Genomic DNA, 26,969 nt, shown 5'->3' on the forward strand with positions numbered 1-26,969 from the left:
ACCTCTGTATCTAATGTAAAGTTCATGAAGTTCATAGGCCGCCTTAATGATGGATGGTCCAAGGTTATGGTGCAGGACAAGATTCCTTAAGATCTTATCTTCAACTACTCAGTATCTCAGAAATGCTATAATTGCAGCTAATAAGTAACCAGGGTTTTGGCCTGGACAACATGGAGGTTTCAATCACCAAGTTTTTGTTTTACTCTGCAAGTAAAGGAAAAAAGAAGGCCAAGAAGAATGTCCAGATGCTTCAGATGTTTCAGTGTAGGTTTCACAAGCAAACCTTAAAATATGACTTAGTGCTTTACTGTACTTGAAAGTACAACCAAGAAATGTCTACTGTATTAATGACACAAAATTATTTTTATATATTAAATGTATTTTTCTACTATTCCCAGTAAATTAAATGCTCTGAAATCTCTATAGCATGTCCTCAATCAGCTTCTGAAACAATTCCTTGTTCAGGGGAGGATCATAGATCTGGTTGCACACATGGTTTTCCAAAGAACATGCAGCAGGTATCTCATGACCATTTGACCTCTGTTTATCAAAGCCTGTTAAAAGAAAACACTATATAATAAGAGTGATTTTCCAGTTGTAGCTTTCTGTTTCAACACATCTTTCATATACAGTACATTAAGCTTTTCCATGTTTCCCCTCTCAATGGCTTTTCCAGGAGCTCAGGATGTTTGCTGGGTATGAGAGTTCTACTGGACTGAAATTCACAATAACATGTATATAAACAGCAATGTTACTGTGGTAGTATAAATGAAATACATTTTTCTTCTAATTCACTAAATCAGTTAGCCTCCCCCTAAGCATTTACCCTTAACCATATATACTGAAGGAAAGATTTTGCTATTTCAAATGTTGGCAGGTATTATAATTAAATAAATGCGGAATGCGGTAACAATGGACGGTGGCAAGGTTTGTAGTTCTGCAATCTCCTCTTGAAGTTCTAAAATGACACAGCTGTAGGAGTCAGGCCTTGCACCATGACAGGCCTGTGGCAGGAATGATTGAGAATGAGAGGAAACTGCAGAGGCTGTAAAAAGAAGCAGAGAAAACTGCATTAGTCCATTAGGAACGGAAGGCCCATAGCTTAGAAATAGAAATTGGATTTGAGTGGGTACAAATTGTAAGAATGGAGCTGTTGTAGGATAGAATTCTGAATTGTTCCACAACAATAAAACAGCATTGTCTCGAGATATGTTGGGCAAACCATTAGCAGTATGCCTCTCAATTAATTTAGACTACATTAAATAAAATGTACCTTTACTATCTACCGACTTTGTCTTCCATTAATTATTTTCACTTGCTCAAGGGACATGACAAAAAAATGAGCAATGCATTATGTGGTAGTTTCAACTATGTGGCAGTCTTCCAGCAGGAAGTTTGAAATAACTGATTTCGCAAGCCACAAAAGTAATCCATGTGAGGTTTGAGATTCTTCCCGGATGCCTGGTCTGCCAGATTAGGAATGAGCTCATAATTTGGCCTCACCTGGAACTGGACTGTGAGATGAGCTATAGTTTGGTCTTGCTTTTCAAATCAGGCAACACTCTTCTTTCTATATTTGAGCTCTGCTGCCAAAATAGTTCTTGACTTGTGGAATTTCCTTGCTGTTGGCTACTTTTGAAAACCTGGAGATAACCAGAAATTACCCTTACTCTCTAATCTAAGAGTACTGGGAGCACTCGTGCAAGTTTCCTGGTGTCTTTAAGAACACACATAAACTGCCCATGGGGCATCGGGTCCTTAATATGGTTTTCACCTTACTTGGGCATAAATAACCTTGTCCCATCTGAGTTTAGCCTAGACACCATGAAATAACTGTGTTTGGAAACGCTACACTGCCACTTTATGAATATAATGGATTACAAATACATCAAATATGATATTTACAGACGCTAGCTGGTAGCTCTTAACTAATTGTTTAATTTGAAAAATGAGGCCCAGTATTCAGACTAGCATATATATATATATATATATATATATATATATATATATATATATATATATATATATATTAAAAAAATAGGTCCTTTTGGGTCAATCAGAAGTAATTGATAAGTAACATGTCCAGTTCCAGGATATAGCTGTATTGGTCCAAGAGAGGAAGGACTCAACCTTTTTATTTGGCCAACATGAAAATAAAAGAAGCTTTTGGGACCTCAGAGGTCTCTTCATCAGACAGACTCTGACCTGTATTCCATTATATATACAGTTCACTGTCTCTGTTAGTTGTTTTGCTAATGTTATAATCCGATCACTATTATCTCCATAATGTAGGATAGGCATGCTAAGGGCTATGTGACTGTTACAGCTCATTGAGTAGCCAGATAGTCTTCATTAGTGTGTTTTTGGCGTATAATCCACCTCATTAATGTCAGGTGTTTTTTATGAGTTTGTTATATTACTTGTGCTGATAACATTGCCGGTAAGAATACTTATTATTGAGGGCTATATAGTTAAACAAATGGCTCTACACACTTAAAACTGCAACCACCTTTTATATGCTCATGTAAGTGTCAAAACTAGAACAATGCATTCATCTGGCTTTATGGTCCATGTTATGTACCTTGGGAACTAAAAACACCAATGGGGCTGTTTTGTGTTATTTCCTAATAAGATACGTTTGCACATGTTAGCCACTTCCTGCATAGAACCCGAAGAGGGTATGCAGTTTCTAAAATGATTTTAATTACCTGCTATACCAGGTATCTGCACAGTTTTAATAGTACTTGTTAAAACCCATAGGGTTGTAATGCTGGGGATCACTAACATCATTGAGCCTACAGAAAAGGTCGAGTAAACGGCTCAGAAACACATTGGTACTGAGTTTTCCTTGTTAGCAGTGGAAGAAACAAGTGCATTTCATAAACATGATATTGGATTGCTTTGAACTGCATTCTATTGCAAGCTCTCAAGACTACTTAAGTCTCCTCTTAAGGTATATTGTATCAGAAATAAAAGGATATTTTGCAGCCAGATGTTACCCATATCCCCCTGACACTCCAATGTCCTATGGAGTCCACTAAACAATCAATGCTTGTAAGTACTTTCATATACATTCTTCAAAAGTGAAAAAGGGACCTCTCAGCTATCATAAACAAGACACAAAGAATAAAAAAGAAAATATATGCCAGTTTCCTGCATACATCAATTCAGGTACACTTGGTCAAACTATACGCAGAAATCCAGTCCATGCCCATATTTTGCCCAGTTTTTTGGCACACTGCCCACCGTATTTTTATGGTAACCATTTCTGCACATGTTGCATATAATGCAGTGGAGGATCCAGAGCCTGACCTCAGGAGGGGCACTCACACTAACACACACAGATACTCAACACTAAAACTCATGCATACACACTAACACACACACAGACACACACATGCAGACACTCACTGACACACACAGACACTCACACCAACACGACTAGACAATCAACTCTAACACACACCCAGACACTCACACTAACACATACAGATACTCAACACTAAAACTCATGCATACACACTAACACACACCCAGACACACACATGCAGACACTCACTGGCACACACAGACACTCACACCAACACGACTAGACAATCAACTCTAACACACACCCAGACACTCACATTAACACATACAGATTCTCAACACTAAAACTCATGCATACACACTAACACACACCCAGACACATACATGCAGACACTCACTGGCACACACAGACACTCACACCAACACGACTAGACAATCAACTCTAACACACACCCAGACACTCACACTAACACATACAGATACTCAACACTAAAACTCATGCATACACACTAACACACACCCAGACACACACATGCAGACACTCACTGGCACACACAGACACTCACACCAACACGACTAGACAATCAACTCTAACACACACCCAGACACTCACATTAACACATACAGATACTCAACACTAACACTCATGCATACACACTAACACACACCCAGACACACACATGCAGACACTCACTGGCACACACAGACACTCACACCAACACGACTAGACAATCAACTCTAACACACACCCAGACACTCACATTAACACATACAGATACTCAACACTAAAACTCATGCATACACACTAACACACACCCAGACACACACATGCAGACACTCACTGGCACACACAGACACTCACACCAACACGACTAGACAATCAACTCTAACACACACCCAGACACTCACATTAACACATACAGATTCTCAACACTAAAACTCATGCATACACACTAACACACACCCAGACACATACATGCAGACACTCACTGGCACACACAGACACTCACACCAACACGACTAGACAATCAACTCTAACACACACCCAGACACTCACACTAACACATACAGATACTCAACACTAAAACTCATGCATACACACTAACACACACCCAGACACACACATGCAGACACTCACTGGCACACACAGACACTCACACCAACACGACTAGACAATCAACTCTAACACACACCCAGACACTCACATTAACACATACAGATACTCAACACTAACACTCATGCATACACACTAACACACACCCAGACACACACATGCAGACACTCACTGGCACACACAGACACTCACACCAACACGACTAGACAATCAACTCTAACACACACCCAGACACTCACATTAACACATACAGATACTCAACACTAACACTCATGCATACACACTAACACACACACAGACACAGTGAAACAGTGTATTAACTTTATAAAGAGCAAGCGTGCAGAAAAACACAAGTGTTACTTAGTTTATCATCAATCAATCATCAATTATCATCAACATTTTTCATGAACTTTTAAATGGCTACAAGAAATCTTTTTATTTTTATTCTTCTCGTGGATACCTACTGTTGTACATGACTTTTTTTGAAGTTTGCACATTATTATTTTGGAAAGGGATTTCCAGAAACCTTCTGATATTATCTACATACGGATCCAGGGGCACATGTGAATATGCTCTGTTTGTGAACCTTTCAGATACTGCACAAAGTTAAGATAAGCTCTTTATAAACTTGATACACTCTTCCATTGTTTCAATTAACAGGTTCCTAGTGGACAGAATAATTAAATACTCCCAACAGTTTATACTTGTCTTGGATAGATGACATTATTCATTATACAGTATCTGTTGGTGAAGAGTGGATTTTGAAATATAATTTGACAACCAGTGTTTTTGTAATTTTCATTCCCAGACAAAGACATATGTTCACACACACTAACATACCCAGACACACACACATACTAAAATATCCAAAGACACATGTTTACACGCTAAAGCTAACCCCCACACACTCATAGATACCCAGATACACACATACTAACATTCCCAGACATACACACTTTCACTAACACACCCAGACGCACTTTAACTAACATTGACGCGTTGCCTCCTGGATCCCCCAATGGTGTAATGGTTTATGCAAAATTGGAAGTTATAACAGGGAGAACAATGGCTTGTACATCCCTCTTGTTTTAGGTTTGTCATCTATAAAAAAACAATCTCTAAAATTGTTTTGTTAGTCAGTCAAAGGGCATGTACCAAGCATCAGAGACCATGATTGATTTAACTATATGAGTGGCTGATGGAGCTTTAGCTATATACGTGATCCAAGTTAGTGGTGACTATACAGTCAAGGACATATCTAAATGTATAGTCCTCTATGACCCCTGAACAGAACATTAGACACACACTTGCTTCTCTGTCTGCAGAACTGGGCTACCTGGGCTTATGGTTATGTGCATTGTGACCATAAGGAGGGTTTGCAAAGACAAAGGCTTTTAAGAAGAATAAAATAAAGGATAACATTGACACATAATCCTATTATGCAAACGTCTTCCAGGCACTTTCACCCTAGCATCACTTGTCACACCCAGTCTCTTCCTCCTCCTTCTCCTCCCTGTCTCCGGTTATCACAGGTGAGGCTGTCTCAATGCCTTATAGTGGAATGCTGAAGTATGAAACTTATCTAGCTCTTAACAGGGTTTGGGAAAGTAGATCTGGGGGCAGGTTATACATTGATAGGAAGGTAAGAGACTGGTGAACCTCTATGAGATTGGGTTTATAATTAACCCTACATCCCAGAGTCACACCTGACAGCAGAGGGACCAGCAGACAGCTTGGTGCAGTGTCCCAGAGGAGAGAATTGGGCAGAATGGAGACAACACAGAGCCCCACAACAGCCCCACCAGACAAGAATACTATCCCTATCAACAACCCTGCGGACATATCTGTCATTGTGGTGTATTTTGTAGTTGTTCTGGCTGTTGGATTATGGGTGAGTAAATTCTCTATTTATTTAGCCACCTGTATTACTGGCCAGCATTTAGCCTCTTGCATAATAATAAATACAGTGCGCATAACATAGAATTAACATTTACAGAGGGAGGCTAGTAACTCTTAACCCTGGAGGCAAACAAAGTCAATTAGCCCAGAAACATAGGGGTTAGGTGTATACAGTGTTTTGGGTATAAACTTTCATAAGCACTCTTATTAACACACAAAATAATTAATTAAATGATCCATTCAACAGGGATATTCATTACAGCATTTATAAAATCTCAAAATATGTGTGGCAGGCAAGAGTCTCAGCACACAGTATCCAGTCCAGGTCACATTCACCAAACAAGATTACCTAGAACCCCTAAAACGGAGAACACAAGCAGTCAAGTCAGGTTGCAAATGCTGCGTATAATCGTTGAACATCTAGAACACACATAAAGGTAGAGAAAGGGTTCAGGTAGTGGCCTATAATCAGTCAAACACCCCAGGTGGCTATTGATATCTTTCCCTTTCCCCAATTTTGTAGACTTGCCATTGCCAGGTGTAGCTCACCAGTTGTAGTATGGGTAGGATATGGTACTTAGGCATAGAATTTCTGGAATGCATAAAAGGTTCATCTTGCCCGAAGGATTCAGAAAAAAAACAATTTATCCTTGTCTCCTAGGCTATGGTAAGGACAAGCCGTGGCACAGTCGGAGGCTTCTTCTTGGCAGGACGTAGCATGGTGTGGTGGCCGGTGAGTTTTATGAGGACCCTTAGGTCTTGTTGCTCATTAGACAAATGATCTACCATAATGTATGTGTATATAGTATGTGATAGATAGAAGCAGGTATACAAGGAAATTCAGCCATTCTAGCTGCCGTGGACAACAAATCCTATCATATTCATCCAGCTAGAGTTAGAGAAATTGCTCATTCATGAATAGACAGACCCATTGTTAGTTTGATGAGTTCTTTGTCAAGACTCCATTGAGCCTATCCACATCATTTTTGTGTTATAAAGTTGTGCTGATGTGTTGTGGCCCCCCAGCCCGCTAGTTTTCATGATGTGATTTGAGTGAGCAGTTGATCAGACCCTGAGTATTTTATTTAGCATAGTGACTGATACCGCAGTTTAAATGAGAATATATGCATGGCTACAGGACCAGGAACATGTACAATCTGCATTACGGGCAGTTGCATATCCACACCTTGTAATCCAGGAAGAGGTTGTAAAAGCTCTCTGAGTAATGTCTTGGGAGAGCATCTCCTCCTTTTTTGGCACCTGGAGAGTTTCTTTGTGCCCCTGGCCAGTCTGTGTAACCAACGCAAACACACCAGCAGTAGACCCACTGCTTTTAACATCAAGAAAATCCAGTTTTGCGTAATAAGTTCTATCAGCCCTAGGAAAGTAAAAGAGGAGGTCCCTGTATGACTCCAGATGAGTGCATCTGGTTTATTTAGGACAATTCACAATGAAGGGAGGAGATTTGGGTAATTTCCAAATGTGTCTTTTGTAAATAATAAATGTTACCTGACATTCAGTTACTTGTACTGTTAGTCCAATCCAGATCTTCTATTCATTTCCTAACAAAAAATGTAACACAGCCCCAGGAACAAGAAAGTTAGTTCCCTGTAGACCATGATTTAGATTTAGTTAACAGGTCCTTGAATAGCAGGGACACTAGCTAAACTTACCTCAATATAGGTGGCACACAGTATGTTTAAGGAAAATTCCTCAGCATATGCTCATATATCCCCACAAACTTTTTTTGCTGATATGAATCTACATTTACCATAATAAGGTCAATCTATTATTATTTTTATTATTATTTATTGTTTTATATACGCCATCATATTCCACAGCTCTGTACAATGAGTAAATAGGACACAACAAGTAGTATGTAACAGAACAATTTACAGGAACAACAAGTGATGAGGGCCCTGCTCACAAGAGCTAACAATCTAGAGAGATGGACCAGTCACACTAGTATTGCAGGAGAGGGAATATGGATATGGATAAGGAAGGGCGTTAACGTGTAAACCCGTAGGCTTCCTTAAAAAGTGGGTATTGAGGGATTTTTGAAGGACTGAAGGCAGTGGAAAGGTGGATAACCAGGGAAGGATATTCCAAAGGATGGGGGCAGCCTTTAATAAATCTAGCAATGTATCAGAGCTAGAAAACAGAGGGCTGGAATCAGATGAGCGGGGAGAACGGGTAGGAGTGTACTTGGAGATGAGCGAGGAGATGTAAGTAGGGGAAACCCCTATTTAGAGCCTTGAAAGAGAGCCAGCATTTTCAAATGAATTCTGAAGCGCACAGATAGCCAGTCAAGAGACTGACAGAGGGGAGAGGTGTTTGTGAACCAATGGGTGAGGGACATAAGTGTGGAAGCAGCATTCATAGTGGACTGAAGAGGGGTGAGACGGGTATAAGGGAGACCAGCTAGGACAGGGTTACTATAATCAAGGTGGAAGATAATGCATTGTAACAAGGATAAGTGCATTAGTGGCAACAAATGAATAAATGCAATGTTTTTGAGATGAAGACTGGATATAGGGAGGGGAAAAATGAGAGTCAAGGATAACACCCAGGCAGTGGGCATGATTGGATGGGCAGATGATTGCACCATTGGCATTGAGGCAAACTGCTGAGGGAATGTTAGAGGAAGGGAAGATGAGAAGTTTGGTTTTGTAGAGATTGAGTTTTATGAAACATGCAGACATCCAGTTACAGACGGAGGCATTGAGAGGTTCACAGAGTTACACCCATGAGTAGTTATATTTTGGTCTCAAAGGTTGGAAGTATTTTTATATAGATATGTTACACAATTAAACATCATTAGTTTGCACCACTGACCTTCATAACACACAGAACTAATCTTGCCCCATCCTACCTCACATACCTTGTGGCCCCTTCTATGTCATCCATACTGTGACCAACAGCCTGCTCTCAACCTTAACGCCCTGCGATCTGCCTCACATGTTATGTAAACCTCTGTCTGGGTTACTGCTGACACCTTAACCACATGTTGAAAGTCCACACAAGAGTGGAATTGTTCCTGTGTATAATTGCAGAGGTGCAGATCTTTGTGGTTAATGATTTCAGTCGATTGTGTGCTTAATAACTGTTATTAAGATTAATAATTCATCTAGTTAAGGATTGGTTTTGCACATTTTTTCACAGGGTTTTACTTTTTATACTCCTTATGAACACTCGTTTAAGCCATGGTGATCTGTTTAGTGCAAGTGAGGCTGGCAGAATTTAGCCTGGGTAGGCAAGTCCATCCTAGTGATCAGTAATACAGTAGCCAGAATGTAAATGCTGCCTTAAGTTCTTGATACATATAGAATTTCAAGTATAACACAAAAAGCTTCAAGTCTTGGCCCAAATTGTTTAAGTAAAGCAAGGACATTTACCATAGTTTACAAAAAATTGAAGTCCATCCAATATCACAACCACAATCGTTGTGGGATTCATGTTTCTCACTTGTGTCAGGATACCCACTGCTGCTTCCAGATAATGGGTACCTACTCCTACCAGCTAACTAACTGTACATCTGTACCCAGCCAGCAAATCAGATATCTGTTCATGCAAAGGCAAGTTGTCCTTCAAATTGGGAAACTGTTGAGTCCTAAACACAGAACATGAAACCATGGGCGTAGGAGCCCCTAAAAATCTGGGGGATAGCATTTTCCCCCATCAGATGCCCCATTTTTTCTCCCCCCCCAGATACCTCTTTCCTCACTTTCCCCTACCCCACTTTCTCCCTATCTCTTTTTTTTGCAAACACGTACAAGAATATATATCTTGAAACACTGGTAAAAATAATGTACGTTTAGTACATTAAATATAGGAAAAAACAGCTAATCTTTGGGGCCCCCTCCACCCTCCCTAGCATGCAATCACTCCCTCCGCTCCTACACCAAAAAAATATATTTGCCACACTGACTGCAGGTTATGGGAAGATTGTGAGAGTCAGCACAGTCTTCCCTCCGTCTGACCGTGACTTTGAGAGGTCCTGTCCCCGTAATCATCCCCAGAGCCCCTTTGTCCCCTCATTCACTAAACCACACCTCTCTTTTACTTACTCCCTGTAGTTCAGGTATAGATCAAATAAACAACACATGAAACTGCACTGCAGGTATAGATCAACTGAATAAGACATACAAACCCTGTATTTGCAGGAATACATAAATAATGAATGGAAACATAGCATAGTAGATACAGATCAACAGAATAACACAAAAACCCAGCACTGCAGGTATAGATCAACTGGAATTCACATAAAAACTCAGCATTAAAGGTATAGATAAAACCCCCTAAATTACAGGCATAGATCACAGGCTGCACACCCCAAAGCCAGCCCCGGTGTCCACACTGCCCACATAGAACCTGACCAGCCCCCTAATTACACAAACAGATTACAGTCCAGAGCGAGCCAACTTTGTCCCTTAACAGCCCAGCGTGAGCCATCTTTGTCCCCAAACATCCTGCCCTGTGCCATCTTTGTCCCACAAACACCCTATCGCTATCTACACCCTTTTCTCACTATTTACCCCCTCTCCCATTTCTCACTATCTACCCTCTCCCTACCCCCCTTTGTAGTTAACTTACCCTGCTGAAGCTTCACTGCTGAGCGCCGGCATATGATGTCATATTCCGGCGCCATACACCAGGACAGAGGCCTCGCGCTCCCACCACTGCAGTCAGGGCATCGCTGAGGCGGGTGGCGGCAGGGAGTACAGGAGGCAGAGGTGCCGTACGGCATTTCGATTCCCTCGGCCCTGGGGGGTTATTATCGGTCCCCCCCGCATTATTTACTGGGGGGGGGTCTTCCCCCCCCTGGTTCCTACGCCCATGCATAAAACAAAATGCTGGATGTGTGCCATATATTTTCGCTTCTACAACTATCAGTTGCATAACAAACAAAATATGCAAACAAGTTCCCAGACTATCCAGGCATTTCCCAAAGTTTGCAGTTAGCACAGTTTCTCTCAGTCTTGCTCGCCCTCCCTTTTGATTTCACCCCTTCCTATTACACTTCCAACGCCTATCTTAACCTCTGTTTGCAATTCTTCTAGATATCTATTCCCAGTTGAGACAGTCACTCCTTTCTTCTCAATGCAGTTCTGCAACCACAACCTTTTATGCTTTCTTCTGTCCTGATGTCACATACCCTCCAAACGTTATCCTAGAAGCAGAAGCTGACATTTTTTGTTTTTCTGCTCTATGCTTGATGTTGTTTAGCCTGTTACAATAACAAAATGTATCATATAATACATGATAGAATCCTTTTAGGTACAAACTATTATTAGAATTAGATACAAACTTTAACATGCATGTTCATACAGATGTTGTCCTTCCTGGATGGAAATTAATTGCAAATGTAACTATTTGAACCTATTAAAAATATTAGACTCAAACATGTATGAAAATGGCTTTTTCATTGATTATGTTAACCTGATGAAGTTGGTAGAGCAGTGAACATCTCTAAAATGTCACAACTTTCCAACTTGACTTTTGGAATGCGAAATAAAGGATAAAATAAAGAATACTTGTGAAAGGAGTCAAATCTCATCTCTCCATGTGTGCAATTGTCAAGTGAATGCCTAGTACAGGAAAATTAAAGATTCAGAGCGCTGACTACAATGGGTGACAAACCTCCCTTTTGCATGCTTCGGTAATCTACCTTCACATAAGATATGTCCTACTTGTTTCTACATAATGCTCATTCATTTTGCCTCCGAACATTTGAAATGGCTAAAGGGCCATAGCAGCTACCCCTTGAGCCCACAACAACCACGGTCGCATCTGCCTACCACTGCCTCCGACCACTTCCACGCAAACCCACAGCTTAAGCAAAATACGTCTCTTGTACTGCCCAGTGGATGCAGGAACTCAGCAGAGTCACGTTATGTCACGTTATGTGATGCTGGTATGTTCCTGCTTCCCCTGAGCGGTAAAAGAGAAGTTGTTTGCACATTTTAAAGCAACACAGAGAAATCTGCAGGTGATGGTGCAGGAGGGAGTGTGGATATATATGTGTGAATGAGTGAATGAATGAGTATGTGTGAACAAGTTAGTGAATGAGTATGTGTGAATTAGTAAATGAATAAGTGAATGATTAAACAAATTTACTGCTGTTTTTAATACATATTATAATTGTGGCTTTTAGGGCTGTAGAACACACTACACTACTATACACTACTACCCTGCAAACATTCTGAGCTCCTATAAAAGTAGAATATGGGAGGAAGATAGAGGGAAAGGGGGTTTGGTTCCTGAAAGACTGCCCCCTAAAGGGGGACACTAGGTATGCTTTATTAGGAGAGTACAAAGAATGTCTGCTTCCCCCGCAGACTTCAGCTGATTTGCATGGGGTTTTCTCAAGTGCAAAATAAAGCACCCAGTATGTTTTCTGATAACGTTTCATGTTGCATATGCAGGGGTCAAAGAGACATTTACTATTTACATAAAACTAGACAAGCAGTGTTATCACAAAACAGATTAGGTAGTTTATTAGAGGTAATTTCCCTTTAAATTGAATATGTATAGTGAGTGTTTAGTAGTTTATGAGCTTGAATTGAACATTACATAAGGGAGATATTTAAAACGTAATCAGAGTGATGTATCCTTGTATTTTATACTTGATATGGCTCTTATCTCTTCTTAGGAGGTTACTTTACACCCATCATGACATTATAAATACACTTCAACTATGCAACGATGGTTGTAAACTTTCATAACTAACCTATAATGTATTTATATATATATATATATATATATATATATACACATTTTTCCTAGACAAATGTGCATATGTTTAAGCTCTCATATGTTGAAGCTCTCATATGTTTAAGCTCTCTTTCTCCATCTCTCTGTGTCATTCTGATGGGTGCCTTAAACACCTGTTTTAGTGGGACCACAGTGGTTGTAGTGTTGACTGCTAGTACTTGATTGAGTTTTCTGGCATAAGCCAACAACAATGGCCAGGTGAGATGTTCACACTGAAGGGAGCCTAACTTCAGTGAGAAAAAAAGCTCTCAAGTGTGCCATGCCATGCTTCTAATGTCCCTCCATATCTGCGGGTTTTCAATCCTTCAAAAGCCGCTCTATAATTACATGAGATCAAACACGAGAAAAATCCTAAAAACAGGAAAGACTGTGATTCTCACCATCCTCTGCCGCCATATGACAGTACAAGCACACATAGATGTCCACGGATGGTAGAGTTCTGCATAATATTCATGTAATAGAGGCTTTGGCTCTTGAGCATTTTAAAGGTGCTTCGTGGTCTGGCATTTTCACATTTCTTACAGAAGCCTCCAGTTTACAGTCTGCTGCTCAGTGTTAAATGGCAGACCCATAACAAGAGCTCTTTGCTCCTTGGGTAGAGTTGGAGGTCCCACCTTGTGCTGACATCATATCTGCTTCTGGAATGAAAGGAGGACCTTACATGGTACCTTGTTATCTGCTGATATTTGCTGGTTCTCCAGTGTTTCCCTCTAGTATCTAACATTTCTGGCATCTCTATTCTTATCTCTGTTTAGTCCCTAGTAATGACAATCTCTAGTAAGATGTTCCCTCACTCATGGAATGAGATAAAGGAATCTGATGTACTATCGGGTTAGGATGGCAAATGCTGCCCTGAAAAAATCTTAAAATGGTAGCAAGTATGCATTTGCATAAAATAAAGCATTTTTAGTAAATAGATTAATACATTAATTGACCACCATAAAACCAAATTAAATGATTTGTTTATAATGTACCTTTAATTGTTTGGAATAATTTGGAATTTTGGTCAGCAAAATGATAAAGGCCACATTAGATTAAGCCACATTATCGTTACGGAATTTGCAAGCACTATTTATATGAAATGTAACGTAATGATCTGCTCCAAAAGGTTTGTTTCATTTGCAATTGTTTTTATAGCTTTGGATGCAAATGTGTCTTTGGTAAGTGGAGTGTATGACTTCAGGTGCATTTAAGCCTCCAGAAGTCAATGCCAGCACCAGTGGGGTTTCCCAGCAACATAAGACAATATAAGAAGTGCATTAGTACTACATTTTACAGGGCAAATGAGAGCTTTGTTACACCCTAATCCACTCAACATGAAAGTTATAGCTACAGCACACTTCCCAAATACATGGCCTTATAACCCTTGACCCACACTGATTTTATGCTTTTTTTTTTTTTTTTTTTTACAGATTGGGGCTTCATTGTTTGCCAGCAACATCGGCAGTGGACACTTTGTGGGTCTGGCAGGAACAGCAGCTGCTGGAGGCATTGTGATTGGAGGCTTTGAATGGAATGTAAGATTTTCAACGTATTATGTAATGCAAAAACAATGTTCTCTAGAGCTCTTTTTGGCTAATCATTTAACTTTAATGATCCACTGCACCGCTGTTGTCAAACCTTTCTCAGATTAAAGCTCAATCGGCTCACATCTAAAATCCAGTATTTCTATCTATCTATCTATCTATCTATCTATCTATCTATCTATCTATCTATCTATCTATCTATCTATCTATCCATCCATCCATCTATCTATCTATCTATCTATCTATCTATCTATCTATCTATCTATCTATCTATCTATCTATCTATCTATCTATCTATCTATCTATCTATCCATCCATCCATCTATCTATCTATCTATCTATCTATCTATCTATCTATCTATCTATCTATCTATTTATCTGTCTATATCTGTATACATATAATATGACCCATGCTCAATTGACACGTTTGAGACATCAAAACAATCTATTTGCTAGAATAGCTGTAGCCACCAGACAAGCGGTAGCATCCTAATGGAACACAAATCTGGTAAAATATAGTCAAAATCAGAGAGGCTATTGAAATGGATCGACTAACCGCTCTATAACATGATTCATAAAACTCTTTCCATAAGCTTTGGAACCTGTGGCTATACAACCTTACTATTGCACACCTGAGTTGTAAACTATGACATTCAAATATGGCTTTTATACCACATACTGGGAGAATACCTTCTCCCCCCAAGGAGGTAATTCTATCCATACCACATACACACTGTACCCCCTTCCCTTTCTCTCTCTCCTATCTCTATACTTTCGCTATAGTCTCTGTGCTTTCTGATTAGACTTTCAGTCTTATTGTAACATTTCTCGCCCCTTCTTTTACGATTTATGCAAAGTTACACTTTTAGGGATGTTGAGAGGAATTTTGTCTGTATCTCTCACGTACGACTTATGTTTCAATATAAAACATAAAAATGTAAAAACAAAGAATAGAAAAATGAATAAGAAGCAGCCAGTAAGCTTTGAGATGTGTGTTCTTCATCACATTCATGTTACACTATAGGTGTTCTAAGTTTACATTTTTACATACGTAAGCTTGATTCTGATTTCGGAGATGTCTGCAATTTGAATGATAGATATTCCTGTTTAGGACTGCGCAGGATCAGAATCATAAATCATAAATATACTTTTTCTGTTAGGCACTGGTGATTGTTGTGTTTCTTGGCTGGGTTTTCGTGCCAATCTATGTGAAGGCTGGGGTAAGTAGCACTTACAAAACTTTACTCTTTATCACAGTGTGTTGTAAGACTTGTAGGGTTGGCGGTCCCAGCTCAATTAAGATACCCCACCTTGGATCCACAATAAATAAGCCTTTCCATTAATGGATCAGTATTGCTTTTCACCTCCAGCATTCAACAGTGCAGGGACTACACCAAAGTGACACCATGTTTTTCCCAGTCCCTCTCAGCTTGTTTACACTTATTTTTACATACGGCTTCCATCTGATTTATGGCCATCAATGATGCTGATGACTGCATTTATTAGGGTTGTAAAAGACAATATGTGTAAGATGGAACGTTGTACATTTGTGGCATTGATAAACAGCATTAACAGATTTGATTCTTTGTTTAGAGTTTCTTACATTAGCCAGTTTATGTAGATAATGTTTAATTGTTTTTAATATATAGTCATTTATGATGATAATACAGGTACTCTGTTCCTATTCCACCTAAATGTTTTGTGTGTGCTTATCAGTGACTCTTACAGTAAGATTTCCCAGGAACCTAATGATTATACAGTGCTTAATGATATTAGGTAATAATCCTGTTAATAATTATGTTAATAAGATCATTTTCAGTCTTTAAAGGAAGATATGTGTGAAAAGTTATAAGAGAATCTATCTTGGTTTATGTAGGCAATACATTAACCAAGGTCATTTTTTAAATTCTTTTCATGGGCCTGTGCTCGTTGACTAGCAGAAAAAGGAGATATATCGGTGACTCAAAGACACGAAGGATGTGTAAGGGATGTAGAATTTCTGGAAGAATCAGGAATTTCAAATATTAATGTGAATTTATTTAAGCTAATTGAGAAATGAACCTTTTATATCCTATTTATCGTAGAGATATTTGGAATATAACCTGAACATTCTTAACCAAGTACCCAGCTAATAGATTTTTGTAACCCAGAACTTCCATATCTGGGAATTTTGCCCCAGTCACCATCACTCTCTGCCTGTGTACATTTAGTACACAAATTACAGATGGCCACTGGTGTTAAAAGTAATACTTCTAGCGCTATATGTATACGTTCCTGCAAGTGTGCCATTGCTTATGTCCTTTCTTTGTTCTTAGGTGGTTACAATGCCAGAATATTTGAGAAAACGGTTTGGAGGCGATAGGATACGGATCTATTTGTCAGTTCTCTCACTGCTACTCTATGTCTTCACCAAGATCTCTGTAAGCTGCCTCTTTATCCATTATTACATTTTGTACCCAGTAATTGTTTCCTACTGTTGTTGTTTCACTGACATTTGGTGCTGCTACACTCCAGGCAACATCACCCACATTCAGTACTACCACTTTGGCCTCCCATATGGTTTGAAATTGTGTTACTGGCATCACTCTACTGCAGGGGTGTCCAAGTTTTTTCTGCAGTGGGCCACTTCATCAGAATTGTATACGTGCGCGGGCCGCACTCATTTTTCACTGTGACAAAAAATATGGCCTTTAATAAAATATGCAGATTAAAATAAAGTAAATAACACAAAACCTTTACTCTTCCTCTCACTCAGGATTCCCTAGATTTATTCTAGGGATGAACTAAAATGAAAATTCTGGACCAAAACATTCAGGGTTCACTTAGCCAAAACCGAAAATGACCCCCACCTTTAAAAATAATAATAAAAACTCACATTTTTAATAAAAGTAGGTAACACACAATTGGAAAAAATTAGCAATATGACTTGGCAACCAGTAAATGCTGGTACCTAGGCATGATGGGACTGTGCTCGCTGTGATTGCTGTTAGCAATCACACTCCTATCATGCCAAGTCAGCCAGTACATGCTGGTACAGGGTGGCTGTAAGTGATGTGCAGACCCCATACTGCTGGCAGCATCACTACACAAGGGGGGCAGCTAGCTAGGTTTCAGCATGTACTGGCTGACTTGGCATGATAGGAGTGTGATTGCTAACAGTAGTCACAGTCCCATCATGCCTAGGTTCCAGCACTTACACATCCATCCAGTAAATACTGGAACCTAGGCATTATGGGACTGTGATTGCTGTTAGCAATCACACTCCTATCATGCCAAGTCAGCCAGTACATGCTGGTTCAGGGTGGCTGTAAGTGCAGACCCCATACTGCTGGCAGCATCAATACACAAGGGGGGCAGCTGGCCAGGTTTCAGCATGTACTGGCTGACTTAGCATGATAGGAGTGTGATTGCTAACAGCAATCACAGTCCCATCATGCCTAGGTTCCAGCACTTACACATCCATGCTATCACACACACACACACACACACACACACACACTCATTTATTCATATAATCATTCATTCACAGATTCATTCCCTCAATCACACACACTCATTCAAACACCCTCCCCACCTCCTTACCTGCAAGGCAGATCCTCGATGCCGCTTACAGACTTCAGCAGGGGGCGCGGCCTCCCTCTGCCTTCTCTGCTAAAGCACAGAGGAAGTAGGATGTCACGTGAACTCCGCTTCCTCTGTGTGTAGTCCAGATGACCCTCCCACAAGTAAGTAGCAGGGCTTGAGGTGCGGCTCGCGTAAGATCGGTTGCCCTGGCTGCCGATCTTACGCGGGCCGCACCTCGAGGTCTCGCGGGCCGCATTTGGCCCGCGGGCCGCATGTTGGACGCCCCTGCTCTACTGCATGGACATGCTCTGTAACATAGGAAACAATCTCGTGGCGGTGGCCCCTAGCAGCTAGTATGCCTATATAGTCGGCCTTAGATTTTTAGGGACCTTAAGCAAAAACATTTACAGGGGCCGATTCTTAACACATGTAATAAACAAAATATTTGGGGCCCCTTCTAAAAGCTGCATGGGAAATGTTGCAGGATGTCGATTTTGTGAAGTTGTGTGTGTTCACTTATCCGTATGATATCTAAAAATCCTAAACTCAATTGTAAGTGTACCGTTGTAAATTAACCCATACCTGTTCTCTCCGTTACACTGGGGTCATTGGACTCAATTTATATCTACAATATATTTTCAGGCTGACATGTACTCAGGAGCCATCTTTATCCAGCAAGCTATGAAGATCAATATCTACATAGCCATTGTTATGTTGCTCCTTATTACGGCTTTGTACACTGTGACAGGTGAGCCTCACTCCGCTTTGTAAGCGTATCCAGACTCCTAGTATACTTTTATTTACCGTTAACTTAACGTATTAACACTGTACCATCACTGCCTTGCATGTATACAACACCAGCAAGGTAAAGTGCGTTACGCTAACATTGTACAATGTACAGGCACCGTATGTTCCCCCAGTCCAGTAAAGTTCCTTTCCTCTCGACAGTGCCATTTCTGGAACAGTAGCAGTATTGTGTCTACAAGGGCAGTGAGCATTATCATTTAATATCAGACTATAGCCTATTCCTCCAACCTTTAGTGATCTGGGCTCAGTAATCGACAACTTTTGTATAGTGCCTATCTTGGTGCATGGGAATATGTTCATTATACATGTTGTAGAACTTAAATCCCATTTAAAGGACTGATGCATTTCCTGTTGTTTTGTGGAAAGCGAAAGATCCACGAGATGTTTTCCTAGCAGTCGTCAGTTATACCTAGGTAGTGATTACCAAAAGAGAAAAACATGTTACCAGGAAAATACTGTATCCAAGGAATTAGACTAAGTAAAGCGTGTAAATGGGCGTTATTCAGCATCATGGGTTGATAAGGAGGAATTACACCTGATCTGAGCAGGTATCATTTACAGATTATCACATTAACCTATCATAAAATAACACAGTCATAACACACGCACAAAGGTCACCTGCTGCTTTTTCTCAGCTCCCCTTCTTAAAAAATTGCACTGGTCATTGCCAGACATGTTAAATTGAGTACTACAAATATTATAGTCAGAATTTCTTCAATACCAAAAGATTAGTTTATGGAAATGAATGTTAGTTACACATAGAAGCTTCATGTGTTAGATTCTATCATTGTTCTATCAATGTTTCCCACATATAATAGGGGTATACTTGAAGGAACAGATAAACAATGTTTATAATTTGCAGAATAATACCAAACATTCTGCTCTTGCAATATGGAGGATTTGTTGAAGTGGTTAGAACTTCACTGCGTAGCAAAGGCTGCCTGAAAAGTAACTTTTTGGTAGCCTTCCATACTAGTCCATGCCTTTATAAAAAGCAACATGGATGACATTATCCCTTTTAAATGCTGTGAGCAGGTCAAGGATTTTCAGTTACAGATGTCCATGATTAGATCTGGATAAATAAAAATGGGGCCCCAAGCAAGCCTCTAGTAGTGGGCTTCCTAGTGGTGCAATGTGATGTAGACTGAGGTCTGTCCAGCCTCCAGCACAGATCTTTCCACTCGCAGTTCTTCCTTGCCCGCCTCTGTTCCATCTGATGAGGGCTCTGGTATATGATCCCGGAGCTCTGCAACCTCAGGTGGTGCTCAGACCAAGAAGGAGAAACATCTTTGTTAGAAGCTGCACGGACCTCCACCTGTTGCAGGCTTGGAGCATCCTGGAGGCTGTTAAGGGGCCCCCAAAACTCCCTTTTCACTGTGTTAACCCTTTGGGTCACTAAGAAATGTTGTTGCTTTTGAAAGAAAAGGTTAGTTGGTCCATTAAAATAACAGGAAAAGGATCAGCAATACAGTATAGACATCGTTAACGTTGCAAATGATGACTGTAGCGGGAAACACTTGATTTTTAATGGAATATCTTTGTGGGCATAAAGACTTTATCAGCAGTCATCACTCCTGTGTTCCAAAGGCACTTTGTGTTTGCTAATCCAAGTTTTAAAGGCTAATTGATAATTAGAAAACTCTTGTGATTATGTTAAACAGCTAGAAATGGCCATAAATCAGATGGAAGCATTTTTCCATGAAAACAGCTAAGTATTTGCATCAGGAGTGTTTTATTCTTCTCACCTCTTATAAGACTAAAAGGTTTAGCGGTTTTCACTTAACCGCTAAAGTCATGTGCAGGTAAATAAGGCCAGGTGTTGCAAACATAGGAAGCGGTGTGTCTGAAGCTTTTTTTTTTACAGATCATGATTTGCCCTTCTATCCATACAGGCGGTCTCGCAGCAGTAATTTACACAGATACCCTGCAGACCATCATCATGCTGGTAGGATCATTCATCCTTGTTGGTTTTGGTGAGTTCTCATTACACCTTGTCCCCTTACAAGCATCTAGCTTTAATCAAACCCACTCCTTTCAGTTACATATTGCTTACTGAGTAGAATTGCACTGATCTTGGACTAACGTTTCACATACAGGGTTCATGTATATCTTACTTTCCCTTACTGATATCCAACACATTTTCTTCTGATATTCAGCGTTCATAGATCTTCCTGTTACTTATGGCTCTAATTCTCATTTTTCTTATGTCTCAGTGATTTGTTTTGATTTTCACGCAAAATACTAATCTAACATTGATCCTTTTGGAACATAAATCTTTATGTTGGCACAAATTTCTTGCCAGCCTCAAACAAATCTTTACATCAGATAAACATTGGTTTATATCTTACAGCTTTCAATAAAGTTGGTGGATACGAAGAATTTGTAGCCAAATATATGCAAGCCATTCCTTCTAATGTCTCCTATGGTAACGTTGTCATTCCTGAAAAATGCTACACCCCAAGGGCTGATGCGTTTCACCTCTTTCGAGACCCGATCACTGGAGACATGCCATGGCCAGGCCTTATTTTTGGACTGACCATCCTAGCCTTGTGGTATTGGTGCACTGACCAGGTAATTCAGATTACGTTGCACATCCTTCAAACTTGCTTAAAAGATACAGGAACCGGAAATCTTAACCTTTTATGTTTTCTTCTGGTAGGTGATTGTCCAACGATGTCTCTCAGCCAAAAATATGTCTCATGTAAAAGCTGGGTGTATCCTGTGTGGATATCTTAAATTGCTGCCTATGTTCCTAATGGTGTTCCCTGGAATGATCAGTCGTATTCTGTACACAGGTATACTCCTTATCTATTAAGATTTGCCAAAAAGGCTACTCTGTCTTTGTTAATATTGGCATTTAAGGATGACTCTGCCATGTTTTTCTTTTCTCAGATGACGTAGCTTGCGTAGTGCCAGCAGAATGTAAAAGGATCTGTGACACAGAAATTGGGTGTACTAACATCGCTTATCCAAAAATGGTGATCGAGCTGATGCCAGATGGTAAGGCACTTAGTATCGTTATAACCCAATCCACTGACTGTAAATTGTGTATCGCTCATTGCTACATCTCCATTAATGAAGAAACCAATATCACAAGGGTAGAATATTAAGTATATAATTATAGGTATTTCTAGTGTAGGTTCACATAAGCTAGGTATCACGGATTATTGAGAAGCATCCTTTAGCTTCCTTATGGATTATCCAATATGAGTTTTTGGTTTGGGAATCACATGTGGTGACATATTTTCCCCTAGGCCTATGGCTGCAGTTTAACCAGCCCATTACCCTACCCTGATCTCACACTGTACTGCACATCCAGAATGCAGGAATATGATGTCATATTCCAGTATTCAGCATGGTAGACAGTGACCAGGAAAGATAGTGGCACTGTCCCAGGTCAGCAATGAGTGATGTGAAATGCCTGAGCGATCAACTAGATAATAAAACCATAATTAAGCATTTTAAGTGGTGATGTGCAGCTGCTTTCAGTGACAGCGTCTGCCCCTGGCACTGTATACCTTCTTATTCTCAGGAATGTGATAAGAGAGTGGAGGAATAAACAGCAAAGACAAATTAATTGGATAACTAGAAATGGAGACTTCTGTGTAGATTCCACGCTGATTCTATAGAATACTCCTCAGAACTTGGTCCTCTGGCCGGCCACCTAGTTTACATGACATTGACACTTTGGCTGTGTGCTATTTCTCCAGGGCTCCGTGGCCTGATGCTGTCTGTGATGTTGGCCTCCCTCATGAGCTCCCTTACCTCAATCTTCAATAGTGCCAGCACCCTGTTTACCATGGACATTTACACCAAGATCCGCAAGAAGGCATCCGAGAAGGAGCTGATGATAGCAGGAAGGTGAGAAGCTCTGTAATACTCTCTCTTCACCCCTCTCAACTTTAAGCAACTGTGATTACTGGTCTTTATATTGTTTGCATGGAAATGTTTTACATTTTTCTTTTAACTGAATATTCTCTTTCCTAAAAAAATGCAAATATTCATTTAATCCCCTCCTAATCAGATCACTTTTTCTGTTTCAGGGTCTTCATCATTTTTCTGATTGGGGTGAGCATTGCCTGGGTCCCTATCCTACAGTCTGCACAGAGCGGACAGCTGTTTGATTACATACAGTCTGTCACCAGCTACCTGGGACCACCCATTGCCTCTGTCTTCTTCCTTGCTATCTTTGTCAAGAGAGTGAATGAGCAGGTGAGTTTCTAACTGGACAGAATTAACACAGTTTGTCAGATTCAGTGGGCTCACAAAAGTTATGAAGTATGTCTAAAAGAGGAATTATTCCCCAAAAACAAAACACAGCACCATAGGTACCAAAATAGAAAAACTAAGGGAATTGGCTGCACATGGCCTTACCCTGTAATTTAGTATTTACGTTTTTATGCTGAGCCTGTCTTACATGTACAAGAGCTCATACATTATATTACATTTATTGATAAAGCTGGCAGATTCCGCAGCGCTGTTACAGTCAACACATACAATAACAAACTGGTGCAAAGGAGAGGAGGGCCCTTCTCTAGTGAGCTTGCAATCTAGTGGGTGGTTGAGGGGGAAGTGAGACAATAGGAGAGGACTGCTTGGATGGGGATGAGTTGATCTGGCTCCGATCATGTGTTGAAGCTGTTGATTGTTCAGATGGCTTGATTATGATGATGGGTGGGAGTAATGGGAAGGAATGTTGTACGCTTCCCTGAACAGGTGGGTTTTCAGAGAGGTTTTGAAAGTTGCGTATGACGCAGAAAGTCTGAATGGAACGGGGAAGGGAATTCCACAGGAGGGGTGCGGTGCAGGCGAAATCCTGCTTTCTGCAATGGTACTTGGTATGTCTTTTCCCTCCAGTGTAACTCCAGTGTAACTCTTAACTGCCCACTTATGAAGAGTCCACTCAGGGTAAGGCCACAGCAGCTACGTTTCCAAGTGAGGCCTAGGAATTTATAGAGCTGCCTCACAAGTGGTCAGATAAGGTGATGGCATACAGGAGGCAGATGTTTCACACCTTGGCTAACAAATGCAATTAAGCTAGACTAGAGGGTACCAAATGTAATCCTTTGAGAGCAGCAGGGTATGGAGACATGCAGGATAAAGGCATACCTGGTAGAAAACAGGGGTAACAGCAGGAAATGAGGGGTTCAGGTGAAATGTGTGATAATCATACCTTTAAGAGAAGGAGATATGGCAGACATTAGTGATTGCCAGAGGAGCAGTTGGATAAAAGCATGAAGACCAGGGATGGATGTCTGGATAGTCCAGTGTAACGCTTAACTGCCCACTTATGAAGAGTCCACTTGGGTTAAGGCCACAGCAGCTACATTTCCAAGCATCCCACCCCATATAAAGATATTTAGCCCTGCCACATATCTTTACTCCTTATGGAAGACACGTTTCATGGTCTTTTCCCTATATGGTTGTTGTCATGATAACTGAGAATTTAAGCTTTTACTCCAGCTACAAGTGCACATATAAGTGCGACCAAAATGTACAAGTTCTTTCCTCTACAAATATATGTTCCTAATGTACATATTAAACAATTTGTGATACTATACTATATTTAATATGTAAGAGCCCAGGTAAAGAGTCCCATGCTTAAAAATGGTAGCATCCTTTCTGCTCCACCACCACTTTTGTGTCCTTCCTTCTGTACATTGTATAACTTTGCAAATTCCAGCAGGCCCGTCTTGTGCCTATGTGCATATATGAATGTATCTCGGTATATGATAGGCTTGGGAGGAGGAAGGACTAAGGCACTAAGGTTCCAGCAAAAATAAGTTATTTGTTACGCTAGATATATAGACATTGTTGTTCTATTATTCAGTTCATGATATCATAAACAGCATATATCTTCGGAACACCCTAGGATATGGACAATGATGTATGTTAAATATACCGTGTCATAGGTAGCAGCTAACGTTTTGTATTTTTGTTATAGGGAGCATTTTGGGGGCTAATCATTGGACTATTAATTGGTCTCTCAAGGATGATTGCCGAATTTGCCTATGGAACTGGAAGCTGTGTAGCGCCCAGTAACTGCCCAAAGATCATCTGTGGAGTGCACTATCTGTATTTTGCTATTATTTTGTTTACTGCTACCAGCATTATTGTCCTGGCAGTATCATTCATGACAAAACCTATTCCAGACAAGCATGTAAGTATAATCCCCAAATTCTGATAGAATGTGAAAACTGGAATGTATGTTGTAGACCATTTTCATGAGCTACCACATGTACCGGCATCTTCAAGGCCATATGCCTAAGCCCATACACATAAGAATACGCTGTGTGGTTCTCATCGTGTTGGCAATTCTAGTTGTCATACTCAAATCAATTCATTTGTCTCAGCTTTACAGATTATGTTGGTCCCTAAGGAACAGCACAGAAGAAAGAGAAGATCTAGATGCCAACGATTGGGTTGAAGAACAAGAAGAAGACAACTTTGACGAAGGTCAGTCTTACAGGAATGACAAAGCATGGTTTAGGAAATGTATTTATATGTCTGCCACAATAACTAATAATTATTTTTTGTACCTGCTGTAACATCGGAAAACTTATTTAGCTCTTGACCATGAGTTTGTTCGGAATATCCTTTTGCTTATGCCATCCCTATTTAAAGTCACTTACTTTATTAACACCAAAAAATATCCTTTTGGAAAGATATTCTATGAAGCCTCCACAGTTTCAGTGGGGTAACACTTCTAGTGTTAGGCTTTAACCTTTTGTCTAAATGATACTTCCCTGAATAGTATTGCCTTTATGTATTTGAATGTTTTTTTTGGCATTTTCCCTGGTCTTTTTTTTGTACGCATATCGATATCCTTCTGTGTATGAGATCTGTGGTATGATCCACAGTCTAATAATACATTTTCTTACATAATACATAATACATAATACTGCTCGCACTGTTACACTGAAGCCCACTGATGTCTCCATGAATGATAAGTGAGTGTGTTGGTTAGGGCACACTCCCAATGTTGGGAATCTGGCTGCCTGGGAAATAAAGTGGAATTATTTTTTCTCTCGATACAGAACAAGGAGAAGCGAGCTGTTGGAAGAAAGCCTACAACTGGTTCTGTGGTTTTGAAGATAAAAAAGCTCCCAAGCTTAGTAAGGAGGAGATGGCGGCATTGGAGGCCAAGATGACCGACACCTCAGAGAAACCTTTATGGAGGAATGTTGTTAATATCAATGGCATCATTCTGTTGTCTGTGGCTGTTTTCTGCCATGCATACTTTGCATAAGTGCAATGTCCAGCCTTTTGATAGTAGAAATGCACAGTGCTGTACCCACTCACCTCTCTATATCAGATCAGAGAATAATAAGAGGTCGGTACAGATACCAGGTGTGTCAGCCACAAGGAAGTCATCTAGCCCTTTTAAAAACAGAACTATGCTGATTTGTGATTTGTGACGTGGGACTGATTTAAAAAATATCAATATTTCATGAAAACCATTATAATTTAATAATTTGAATGACGTATTTGCATGCACTGTGCTGTGCCACAGCAGACAGAGCCTCATGTTCATTCGGGAAATGAACCACATCCATGAAATGCTGGATTGCATTGTAGTGGTGAATGCATTGCTATGAGGACTGGCTCCGCAGATGCAATATTTGCATATGGAAAGACTACTGCATCAGCCTGTGTAACGGCCAAAGATTTTCCTTTAGGAAGGTAATAAAGTGCCCATATTTTTAATAAAGACGTTAAAACAACAACATTGCTGTGCTGAGTTATATGATGTTATATGAAACGGTTGTTGGACACTTGATCATCACACCTACATGAGCTTGTGAGAAATCCAAAACCATGGGCATTACTATGAAGTTGTGCCCATTCAGCTGAAAGAGTTTTTGTGAGGTGAGGCACTGATGTTGGACGAGAAGACCTGGATCTCGATATGTGTTCCAATTCATCCCAAAGGTGTTCAATGGGGTTGAGGTCAGGGCTCTGTGCACGACACAGGC

At 40.2% G+C, this 26,969-nt stretch overlaps 1 protein-coding gene across 1 annotated transcript; it reads left to right on the forward strand.

The window, feature by feature from the left end:
* Positions 1–6,006: 6,006 nt before the first annotated feature.
* On the forward strand, positions 6,007–26,720 carry SLC5A1 (solute carrier family 5 member 1). The gene is made up of 15 exons (XM_053470342.1): positions 6,007–6,314; positions 6,984–7,055; positions 14,509–14,613; positions 15,783–15,842; positions 16,938–17,042; positions 18,829–18,934; positions 20,886–20,966; positions 21,344–21,564; positions 21,653–21,788; positions 21,886–21,993; positions 22,704–22,854; positions 23,037–23,205; positions 24,938–25,153; positions 25,347–25,449; positions 26,031–26,720. The coding sequence occupies exons 1-15, from the start codon at positions 6,192–6,194 to the stop codon at positions 26,240–26,242; spliced, it is 1,968 nt and encodes a 655-aa protein (XP_053326317.1). The 5' UTR covers positions 6,007–6,191; the 3' UTR covers positions 26,243–26,720.
* The last annotated feature ends 249 nt before the right edge of the window (positions 26,721–26,969 follow it).

This window comes from Spea bombifrons, chromosome 1 (assembly GCF_027358695.1).
Source record: "Spea bombifrons isolate aSpeBom1 chromosome 1, aSpeBom1.2.pri, whole genome shotgun sequence".
NCBI classification, from domain to species: domain Eukaryota; kingdom Metazoa; phylum Chordata; class Amphibia; order Anura; family Pelobatidae; genus Spea; species Spea bombifrons.